The sequence below is a fragment of the Paramisgurnus dabryanus genome, chromosome 16 (genome assembly GCF_030506205.2).
Source record: "Paramisgurnus dabryanus chromosome 16, PD_genome_1.1, whole genome shotgun sequence".
In the NCBI taxonomy this organism is placed as follows: domain Eukaryota; kingdom Metazoa; phylum Chordata; class Actinopteri; order Cypriniformes; family Cobitidae; genus Paramisgurnus; species Paramisgurnus dabryanus.
Genome location: NC_133352.1, coordinates 7,737,426 through 7,749,979, shown reverse-complemented (window position 1 = coordinate 7,749,979; position 12,554 = coordinate 7,737,426). Strand labels below are relative to the sequence as shown.

General features: G+C 37.2%; 1 protein-coding gene across 2 annotated transcripts in view; it reads right to left on the bottom strand.

Moving 5' to 3' along the window:
* Window positions 1-12,554, bottom strand: part of neurl1b (neuralized E3 ubiquitin protein ligase 1B) — a 54,724-nt gene that overhangs the window by 17,921 nt on the left and 24,249 nt on the right. Inside the window, exon 1 of one of the 2 annotated variants that reach the window (XM_065249212.2) lies at window positions 9,331-9,803. The exons of the other annotated variant lie outside the window; for it this stretch is intronic. Coding sequence (XP_065105284.1) covers window positions 9,331-9,361 — 31 coding nt within the window. The 5' untranslated portion in view covers window positions 9,362-9,803. Of the gene's footprint in view, window positions 1-9,330; window positions 9,804-12,554 lie in introns of those variants that run through there. 2 annotated transcript variants of the gene reach the window in all.

Sequence of the window (12,554 nt, the reverse complement as noted above, 5' to 3'; positions counted from 1 at the left end):
GCTCCTTGGTAACATCGCGCAAGGCAAAAAAGAGGGTGACATCTAGTGTAGAAGACTAGTGATTAACGTTAATATTACGTTCAATGTTTGCGGAAATAAATATGAAATAAAAAAATCGATTCGGCTCTTTGAGAATCGATTTTGAATCGACCACGTTTAAAAAAAAAAAGATGAATCGAAAAATCTATTTTTTTTGCCCAGCCCTATTAAAGACAATAAGTTTACACCACAGCTATAACAATACAGATACAACGAACAATATCGCTGGGATCACTGTCAGAGCAATTATTCCAATTGATAAACGATAAACCATTGACAGCCAATCAAATCTATTTAATTTTGAAGTGGTCGCATATTTGATCATAATGGCACATGACACTGTGGAGAAGCTCTTTGCTGAGATCCATTACATAAATTGACTATGCAATGTTTTTAATCTACTACATTGAATACAGAAATAGATAAGATAATAGATTACTATTCACTATTTAGAGATACACGAAACGTATCCTGCAGATTATGGCCGCTGCAAATGCAACAAGACAAGCATAATTACACGTTCAATGGCATGTAAACAAGTTTTTATTAAAGGAAATCTACAATGTTACTTAATGCCATTAAAGGTAAATGATTTGCACAGGTGCAAAGCGAATTAATATGTTTAGCATTATAGTTAACGTAATAGTTATTGTTGAACAGCCTTTTAGACATCACATAAACCCTGATACTGCCTTCACACATGCCAGCCAAACATCTGCAGCATCTGTTGATTTTTTTATATAGTTAGAGTGTTTCACGGTATAGAAATTGTCTATGTGATTTATGGTGGATATACTGAGCTTTCTGTCATTATCATTTACATTTCATTTTAAATTTATCTTAAAATGCTCAATGTTTCATGATAGAAAAACATGGGATGCATATGAATTGTATATAACCAATTTGCCTTTCATCTTCCACAGCGCTAAACTGAATTAGAGTCCAGAATAGCAGCGCTGTGCAAACAGATACAAGGCATAAGTCATCAAATCCTACAGTCACCTCTTCACAGGCTGTGATTAAAGGGGCTCTCCACTGATTTGTGTACAGGGCCCCAGGCTCAAGAAGAGATGAGAGCCATAAACTCCACTCCAGTCCAAATATAGACCTGAGCCATCCAATCAGGATAATGACAGCAATACAACTGTCCCGTCACTTGACTCCTATCTCCAGCACACACGAGTCCACAGCTCTGTCCATGCCAATTGTTTGTCACACGTTACCAAACAATGACTACTGCCTGTAACCTGAAGCAAACTCCTAAGCTAAACATCAGCTACTACACCATGGGCCCGTTGCACCAGTTGGTGAGCGTACACCCGGTCGTAAGACTAGTCTGGACGTAAAATGCGCTTTATGTCCTACGTGGAATTTACACCTGTTATTGTCATGATCCTGCTGTCCTGTCAGAGTTATTCATAGTCATGTGGGAGGATCTTATTGGTACTCATGTTTTGTGTGGCAGCACATTGGCTTTTGTTTGGAAAGTGTACTGCCGTGTCTTGTCTCTGCCCCCGCCCCATTGTCTCCTCGTCAATTATTTATTATTGGTCAACTCCCCTTACCTGACCATCCCTCGTTATCTTTTTTAGTTTTTTCCTTTTTTTAGGCCTCCTGTGCTGAATCGTTTTGTATTGTTATATGTTTTGGTTGTCTCTTCAGGTTGTGTGACAACTGTGATTGTTAAGGTCAAGATATAAGTGAGTCTTGTCACAGTGTTTTGTTTCGTCATAGTCTCGTCTGTTATTGTTACAATTTAATGTTTGTCTTTTGTTTATTTTTTTGATTTGTTTTAATGGCAAAAACTGAAATAATTAAATTGACGAGACATTGGCGCATCTTATTCACATAGGATACGCGAGCAGAATTTCATGCATGACATAGTAAGAGAAAAGAACTTAAGTTAATTCGCAAATTAATTAATCAGCAAATTTTTACATTTTGTGCAAACAGGAAAACATTTGTTAAGTTAATGCAGGTTGTGTTTGATGGGTCTGCACATGACGCACGCATATGGAGCTTTTATTGTCTACGCTGAGCGAAGCTGCGTCTGGTTGTAGTTTTCAGATGGTGCAACAGGTGTAAATATTTTTCACAAAACTAGACGTAGCTATGTGCGACATAGAGCTAACACCCAACTTTTTTATGTCCAGCTGGTGGAACCGGCACCGTGACTATAGAAATACTAGGGGTGTAACAATAAATCTTTATGGACCGATGCATTGATTAAATTTCCAATGATACAATGCATCAATTCCAAACATAAGATATCGATATGAGGTATCTTTATTTTGACACTCTTAGCATCATCATCCATCTATGCATTTCCGCTAAAACACACATTTTCATTTATTTTCATGTGCTAGTGTCAGCAAATGAAGGCAATGCAGCAACAACGGGGTTGTAGCAGCAAAAACACAGTGAAATAAGCAGAGGACTTTGTGACTGCTATCAGACCCAAATTGTGGGTTTGGAAATATTTTGTATTTGGAAAATGAATTGGACAAACAGATTGGCAGAAAACCTTTGCCAGCACCAACTGAAACACTAGACTTTGACTGTTGCCATCATAAGGTTGATTTTATGGGACATTTTTCCCTCATTAATTATTTTTCTTGATTAAAAAAAAGTTTATTTTTACTAAGTTTGTTGTTGTAAATGTCCCAATTAGGACAGAGATTGTGCCTTTTTTAAAGAGTTTAATTAAACGTTCATGTTATGTATTTTGGTGAGTTATTAAAATTGTAACCACTTAACTAGGCACGTAATATTAAAGTATCAATAAATTAATCGAATCATAATTGCATCGAAGAAACAGGCGAAGCACCGGCAAATATCGCAAACGGATACTTTATTGTCTTGATTTACACCCCTATAAAGAACACATCTTCTACAACAAAAATCACTTCATCTCCAGTACACACCACATAAGCATGGACCTTATAGACTGAGGATGCGGTCACACTAAACTTTAAACATGCAAATATTCAAAAAAGGCCAAATATCAGCCAATAATTCTGCCTGGCCAGTAAATTAATATATCACTTATCATAACTGTCAGAATGCAGGATATACAACATAGAAATAAATTCAAAAATATAATGACAAAAGCAACAGTAAATATTAATGTTATTGGCTTAGGATGTTTGTAATAATGGTATTGCTGTCAAAGCAAGCGTACATACCATCATCATTGGGTTGATGAGAATGAACTCTTTTATTTATGTTGTACTCTTCTAAAATTTCTAAAATTTGGTATACACTGATTAAAAAATAAACATTAATGGCATTCATCAAAACACTTTTTTGTCATATTAAGAACACTGTCATTGCTGCTTTCATCCTTGGGACTTCGTCGTTGAACTTTTTTGACAGCGATCAGCTGTAAAATGTTTTGGTGCTGCTTAGGGATGCACCGAATATTCGGCCACCGAAAATTTTGGGCGGAAAGACTTTTATCACCGAAACAATACGGCCGAAATGTTGTGATGACGCAAACAGAAACCGCGACCTGCACGTGCTTGTCTGAAGCAACATGTATGCGGCGTGGATGTATTTAACCGCAAAAAGGCGCTAAAGTACGCACAGAGGCACATGCGGTTGTGTCCGGTCCAGACGTGATCATCACAGTGAGTACGCCCTTCAAAGATCAGAACTCTTGATGTGTAAACTTTAGAGAGAGTCGCGCAAATGTGTCTCATACTGTATAGTCCATTAACATACATGTGCCGAATAAAGTAATGAAAAACAACGTAACGTTTTTATGCTGCGCTGTTTGGGATTCGCCTTCGTTCTCTCTGTGCGCGCGCGCGTTTAGTGCCCTCAATAGTGCACACACGAGTAAGACGCAAACAAGCGAACGTAAAATCTTTCTGTTATTGACAGGGCACATATAAACAAAATTATCTCCAAAGTATTCTTTTTATAATAAAAACATTTGTTTATGTCTTAAGTGTATGTATAGATTACAGTCATAAACCAGTCTCTGCTTACTAGGGTTGCCAACTTTCTGAAATGGAAATAAGGAACGGGGGGGGGGGGGGGGGGGGGGGTTGGGGGGGTTTGCCTGACATGCCCCCACGGAAGAGAATTTTGAAAAAAATAACCCCTGAAATGAAGACTTCTGGTGAAAATAGTGGAAACTAATTTATACATTTAGATAAATATATTTCATACAACTTATTAGGCCTAAATATTTAATGAATAGCAAAGTATGCCTAATAAGTATACAAGACTGAACCACATAGATGTGAAATATAAAGGCTATCATGATCATTTTGCCAACACCATGGTTTTATTTAAGTTTATAATACGCCCTCTTCAAAGACCCCACCCCTTTTTAAACCTTGAGCTATCTAAATCCATAATTATTTAATAAGAAACCTATCAGAAATGATTGACACATTATGAGACGGGAGGGAGCGGGACACAGGAACAGAGGGAGAGCACTGGAGAGCAGTGTTGGGTGTAACTAGTTACAAAGTAACTAGTTACTGTAATAATATTACTTTTTTCAGTAACTAGTAGTGTAAGGCATTACCCGTCTGAAAATGGTAATATTATTACAGTTTTCCTGAGCTAGTTACTTGAGTTACACTGGCCAGTAGCACCTTCATCACACGAGGCACAAAACACAGAGAACAAAAGGGAAGGGGAGGTGGGCGTGAATGGAACAGTGATTGGTCTAAGTTTTGCATGAGGTATCATTTACCATCACCGATTGGTCGACACCCGGCAGCCAGCAGCACAGAGCGGCAGCGGCACACTCAAAGACAGATCGGGAAAATGAAGAATCAACAACGGCAAGCTCTTTTTCAGAGGAAGATTCCCAGCAACAGAAAGCTAGTTTCGACGCGTGGAGATTCAGTCATATTTTATGATCTTCAACGGAAGGAAAATAACTTGACGGTGAAGTGCACACTCTTTAATGTTTCTCCGAACGCTGTGCCCCACGTCCGGTAGCGGGTAAGGAAGCCAGCATTTTTTGGCCGTGGCTTGCCCAAATAAACATTCTTGTCCAGAAAAAAAATGTAACTAGTAATATAACTAGTAATATAACTAGTTACTTTCTCCAGGGAGTAATAAAGTAAAGTAAGGCATTACTATTTTTGAGAGTAATATGTAATACGTAATATATTACTTTTTTGAGTAACTAGCCCCAACACTGCTGGAGAGATATGTGGATATATATGTTAGGCTAAACCTGTACTATCTCTTTTAATTATAATCACTTTCTTATCAACTATATTTGAGTTTTAAAAATCCACATAATTACATACCATGAATATGAGCTGGAGACGACTGATGGACAATGACATTGCTCCATCCTGTGCCCGCAGCCTCTCGCTCCTCTTGTGATTATCTCCTCATGCGTGCTGCTTTATATCACACACTCCGCCGTGACAAACAGAAAAAACGCGACGGCATATGGTACAATTGTAGGTATGTGACAAAAAAATATAAATACTAGAAAATTAATATATAATTATAACCATATGATAGATAATAAAAAGAACTTTAACATGGTTTTTAAATTATTAAAATCGGATAATTATTAAGAAAGTTATGGAATTTTTTAACTCGAAAATTAGGGGGCATTTTTGTACCCAATTAAAACGATAAAACTATGAAAAACTGTGACCTCTTCCGCTTGACCAAACACTTTAAAATATCATAACTTCCTCATTTCTTGGTCTATTTGCATAATTCAAACACCACATTGTAGGTAATTAAAAGCCCAACAAGATTAAGATGACATCTTTTTAAAAGATATATATTAAAATGTTATTATTTTTGATTAACCACTAATTAATGAAACCGAGAGCATCAATCCACGCATATCTTTCCATATGAAATCAAAGCCCTCTCAAATAAAAGCTATATTTTTATATATTAAAGAAACATTTCATTTTTATTACATTATTTTTACATTAATTGATGATTATGTTATTTATCATTCATAAATCAATAAATGCATGCATGTTGCATGCATGTATTTATTTATATCTTTGACAAAATTATGCCAATAATGTAATCTAGAGATTCTAATCCTTCGTTCTGTATGATTACTTTGAAAAATACTGCACGGATTGATGAAAACAGAGAAGTTTTGGAAGCCAATATGATTGAATGGGCGATTCTGCTTTTGACAACAACGTCACTTGCGGATCTTAAAAAAGCACATGCGAATGTTACAATCAATCCCAAACTTCACCCTTATTCAAGTTAAATGTATATTCTATCAAAAGTATTTGGTTTGAAACAAAAAAATACTCGCCCTCATGGAGGATTTTGATTCCAAACACGAGAGAAATTTTGCTTCGCTTATAACTTTCTTCTTACGACGGCGATCTTGGAAATTCGAACTTGAGAATCAACGTGAGGAAGTCATTTATGTCACTAGTATATTGGCTTTAGAGGTATTCACAAAGCAAAGATATGACAGATTTCCTAAGTCACCAACGTGTCTGGCGCTGAATACCTGCTGGGAACACAGCCGTGGGAACAAAGCGCTCGTGCGTATTACGTCATTTTGTCACATACCTAACAATTGGCTTTGTATTCATTGTCCCTCACGCATTTCAGCCACGGGTAGTCATTTTCCCATTCAATTCTATATTTTTGTTCTCGTTTCTTTTTCGCTGGCTGCTCGGATGCAGTCATTTTTACATTTCCCGCTGTTGTCACTTGTCGTCATCGTTGCTATGATACGTGACATCACAATGACTGAAACGACCAATTAAAAGGGCATTCTCTCATGGGGCTGCAAGATGTTAAAACGCTATACGCTGATAGACTTGGGGAGAAATTACCGCACCGTCAGAGTTTTCTTATACAAATGACGCGGTCTTCGTTCATGGCTGACATATTATAAGCTATGTGTCTGTCATGTATTTGCACTGAATTAATTTTCATAAAATACGGAACAAACTGCGTCCCGTATCAGTTCAATACGGAACAAGAATTTTATGTGTCAAATACGGGACGATTCCGTATTATACGGAACGGTTGGCAACCCTACTGCTTACAGTAACCTCAAATAACCTACTGAAGTCTAACAAAGAGACAAATAGCTCTAAAAATAATAATATATTTAATTTATACAATAAAGACAGTGTTATGACTCATTTAATTTGATTTCTGTAAGTAATGCTAATGTTAGCCCTTATTAATGTGCAGCTTTGTTCTTTTTTATAAATGTTTGTAATTTCTTTATTTGTTATTAGATTTTCCCCACCCCCTTTTTGCTGACCTGAAAAATAATCCGATACATGCCTCAAAAACTGTAATGTGATCTGAACCGTGAGTTTTGTGATCTGTAACAAACCCCTAGTAAAGTTAGTACACAGTGATAGCCATAAATGCATTTGTACTAATAATTGGCATAATAATTTATTTCGGTGTTTCGGTTTTTCGCCCTTGGTTTCCTCATTTTTGGTTTTCGGTTTCGGCCAAGAATTTTCATTTCGGTGCATCCCTAGTGCTGCTTGATTTTTGTTGACTTTGAGTAAAATAATGGAAAGTTTTTCATAAGATCCCCTTGGGGTCATTTTGTAAGCATGACAGAAGCTTGATGCTGTCGTCTGAGAACAAACAACATCCAGCATTTTTCCTTCGCCCGTGTGCCTCTCACGTAAATACGATTTTGATGGCTTACGTTTCGCCCCCGTCACAGAAAACCATCACAGGTTTATCAATGCCATCAAAAGTATTATTTTGTTTTTGTTTGTTTGTTGATCACAAAGTACAAAGTAGATGAGGAAAAGGATGTGTGTATTCAACACGCCGACATTATTGTTTATAATACGTGGAATGGTGCGTTGTGATTTGTTGAGCGGATTTATTCCATTTTGCAGAGAAGGAGGAGTGGTGTTTATCGCGTTTTGGGAAAAAAGAAAGAAAAAAATGACAGAAGAATAACACAGCGGATATTGGATTTTAGGTAAAATGAAGAATTTACTTTTTAATACTGACCTGATACAATACTGATTGTGATGGTAACTTTTTTTAAATGGCGTATATTGCGTTTTGGAACCAAACTCTTTATATGTGACAGTAATATTGTAAATGCAAATACATATAACAGCTCAGGTACACCAACGTTTAGCATGTTTTGCTAGATAAATGTACTTTATTGAATCGTATTTCTTTTTGTGCTGTGTTTAGTCATTTCAATGAAGCCTCAGAACTTGTGTGTACCGAAACCTGTGTGATACAGCCAGTTTGGCAATAGATAGTCAAAATAACAACAATAGAAATGTGTTTTCAAACTGTTTTCAAAAAATGTAATGTGACCTGTATTTTAACATTGTATTAGTGACACACCCTATCCTGATGGGTTTCTAAAGCCACACATTAGTTGTCTATGTATTGCAAGCTGACATAGATTACACAATATTTAATAAAACACAAGAAAAGAAAATCTCAAATGTGCTGATATAATTCACAAACTTTAAAGTGACATTGACTTAATTCCATAATTAAATGCGGTCATGCTAACCAACTTATTTTAAATGTAGCCATCATGTTGGTAATGGGGGCCTACTTATAAAGTCCCCCTACTTTACAGATGCGGTTCAGTGCAGTTGCTCTGACAGAACAGGTACTAGATGATGAGGACTAAGAACACACGAGATACTTTATCTGTGAATTTCAAAACAAAAAAATATTCAGATCAGGTCAATAATCTTTAATACTGCCACTGAACACTTTATCCTATGACTTTATCCGAAAAACTTTTGAAGAACAGTGTGGGTACAGGCTTTTCCCATAGATTTCCCCTCATCATCACTATCTGTTGTGGTCTCTTTAATAAGGACTAATAAAATAGTCAAATATTATTAGAGAATATAAACATCAGCTTGGGTGGTCTAAAGCATAAATACAACCAAATAAATACATTTCCAAACACTACTGGCTATAACCTCAAAGAAGCTAAACTCCACACATGCAGTGCTTGGTTACCTCTCCTGTTTGCCCAACATGAACAATGAACATGAACCCAAAACGAAAATTGAAACATTTAGGGCGGTTAATGAACTAAATAGGTTTCGTCAGTGACACATTTGCAAGATCTACAAGCAACTTGAACATCACCCATCATCTTCTCTCACTCCTCCGCAGCGCGCGCTCAAGCCCAATATAGTTCAGCACGCGCATGCATAATAAAGCACAGTATATGAGGTCTTTGTACAATATATAGAAACATTAAACATATGTATTTATATTCTACCTCATATAAAATGCTTAAGGTTTTGTTATCGGAAACATCAGTCATGCACAAGCACCTACCTAATAATGGTTTGGGTGTTGTATTCCCCATTTTAATCCCAATTATTCCTCTTCCCTGGTGACAAGTGGATTGTTAAAGCTGCGACTGCTGCTCCGTCCATTTATTATCAGATGTTCGATCACGGCTGTGTGAAATTTTCACGCGTTACTGATGGTCGCGTCGTCTTCATCCTACCACGCACACTGAAGCGCTTCTTTAAGCAATGACCGTCTATTGGCGCATTGGCTAGCCAAGCCCTCCCCACTCGACGCAACGCGACCGATCGAGACGAGCGCTCTCTGTCAAAGCTGGGAGCACGCGACGTCGATTCGTGGCGCGGATTCGTGCAAGAAACCCGCGATCTGACTTTTAAAAACAACCGGGCTGTGTAAGACGCCTTCCTAAAAGTTTAACTATTTTTAACTTGACGCGGCACCAAAACGCCCTTCCGACGCACGTGTACTGTACATACCCGCGGCCACATAAAAGCTGGCATGCAATGGAATGATGTGATGCGACTGACTGCAGAGTAGACAGTTGCGTTGATCGCAATAGAAGCGTGTTTCCGATACATTACGAAATATATTATCGTGAAAGTTTGTTATTGTAAAGAAATGAGTTCAAAATAATAAAAAGATTACTTTCATGTTGTTACAAATATAAATGTTTTGTTCTGATGAACATGAAGGAAGATATTTTGAGGAATGTTGTGACCAAAACTTGAGCCCCATTCACTTCCAAAGTAGGAAAAAAAAGAATACTATGGAAGTGAATGAGGTTTCATTAAAAACATTCTTCAAAACATCTTCCTTCATGTTCATCAGAACAAAGAACTTCAAACAGGTTTGTAACAACATGACAATGAGTAAATGATGAGAGAATTTTCATTTTGGGATGATCTATCCATTTAATAGTAATACTAAAGAAGACCACATAGTTTCTATCAAATGCAATTTTATTACATTAAAATAAGAATACCATTAAATTAATATTTTATGGCAACAATAAACCATTTCAAAAAAAATTGTATAATGCCTTATGAGGAAATCCCCTCTTCAGCCTAGCCCCATCCTCTCTCTCTGTCTCTCTCTCTCTCTCTCTCTCTTCACATCCTTGACCGTTGGGATCTTTGCAAGCTGCTTCCTGTCTTGTGAACTTTAGCTGTCTCTGAGGAGCTCTATCCAAACAGACCTAGCCCATGATTGTCGGCCATAGGCCAACGTTTATTAAATCTGCCCCCAAAATCTATTCAAAACACTTTATGCTCACATATGCACTGTGTTGCCTGGTCTGTGTGACCATTCAGACAGTAGCCTTGTTCATTCCATCCTCATTAGGATTGAGTTTTAGCTTTTGTTGATGCGTTAGGAATTGTTTGGCCTATTCTATTAAAGACAAAAGAGCTGTGTGTGCCATATAAGCGTAGATGGATTGTTAATGCACGTCTGATTTTGGAATCCCAGTTCATTTTGGTGGAAAAAAAGTCTTGCATGGCTAGGGTTAAGAATTAAACCATATTAATGAGAGTAATATTGGGGAAGTGTATAAACTAAAGTTCTAAGTTAAAGTCACAATCACATTTTTATTGTTGCTAATATGTCTGTTTGGTTTTTTATATGCTTTAGGATTGTGGCCAAAACTGGTATTGCAATCACAAAACTTGTGGCTAAAACTGGTACTGCAATCACACAACTGGTGGCCAATACACAACATGACAACATAAACATCAGTTTAGGACTCTAACTCCACTTTTTAAATGACAATATCCTGGCCAGACTACTGTTGTCAGTGATATAAGTATTTGAATGTCTATTGACATATCAGGGCCATTTTATGATTAATTGATATACATTTCTTACATACTGTTCCTTTAAAGACTAACCATGTGCAAATTCATCATTTAACACCACTGCTGAGTATTACATCCATAATATTTGAGTTTTCATAATATTAGACTCTAATTCCTACGGTTTGCTACATCACAATCACATCATCACATTTGAACTCACATGTGCTAAACTCATATGCAGTCTAACCTGTTTACATTAGCAATTTGTGCTGCAAACTGCCAGTTCATAGAGACAGAGCACAGCGCGTCATAACCTGAAAACCACGCCCACCAGGGGGAAACAATCCAATCGTCTCCATTGACTTTGTATTGCGGGAGTCCGCCTCCTTGTCATTTCTGGCTTATAACAAAAAAACAGAATAATGCCTAAAAGCTGCTGTGTGACAGTATCTACAGCTAACAATCCAAAGAACCCAGAAATAAGTTTTTATAAGCTGTCGAGCCGTAAAACCCAGCTTTAAAGGAGAAAAAAGTGGATCGGCGACTACGTTTCCCCCTAGTGGACGCAGTTCTACTAATAGGAGTACTATGAAAAGTTGCCTGTTTCCACTTTTGTGTCTATAAACGCTCGTTTTTTGAAGTCGACAGCTTATAAAAACTTATTTACAGATTAAACTTAAAAACAGAATAATACTTTAAAGCTGCTGTGTGACAAGGTGTACAGCTAACAACGTTTCCCCTTAGTGAAGGGGAAACGCATTATTGGTGTACACATGTAAACGTTGTCACTGTCCCTGATTCCAGCTATAACTCATACTGCTATTACAGGGTAATATATATACACTATAGACAGAATGCTATATTATACACCGACCAACAATATAAACACAAATACTTATGTTTTGTCCCCATTTTTCATGAACTGAAATCAAAGATTTAAGGCATCATGGGGAGTTTTAAAAAATCCCCTCCACACATGCTCGGTTTACAAGAAATCTCCACCAACCAGAACACCTACATACATTATTATAACCTGAGTTTTTCCTCCTGCAGTTTAAAAAAAAATCCCCTCCATACATGCTCAGTTTAAAAGAAGTCTCCGCCTACATGAACACGCAAAAACACGTGATCAAGAGCATGCCACACCAGCAGGCGGTGATATAACCCTAATTCAAAAGCCATGTTGGCCAATTAGAAGCCTTAATCAAAAGCAAAAATCCCGGTTTCTAAAAAAAATTTCAAAAATGTTCGGTTTCAGTGACGTGACTGTCACGGCTAGTCCGTGTCATGTTTTGTGTATGTCTCCGCTTACGTCATCTGGACTTTTCACAGACTGATTGCTCATCTCACCTGTTCCTTGTTTAGTCTTTGTGTATTTATACTGTTGTCTGTTTCACACTTGTCGCCGGTAGATTGTCATTGCAACCATGTCTGTTCCCTGTTTTGGATGTTCCT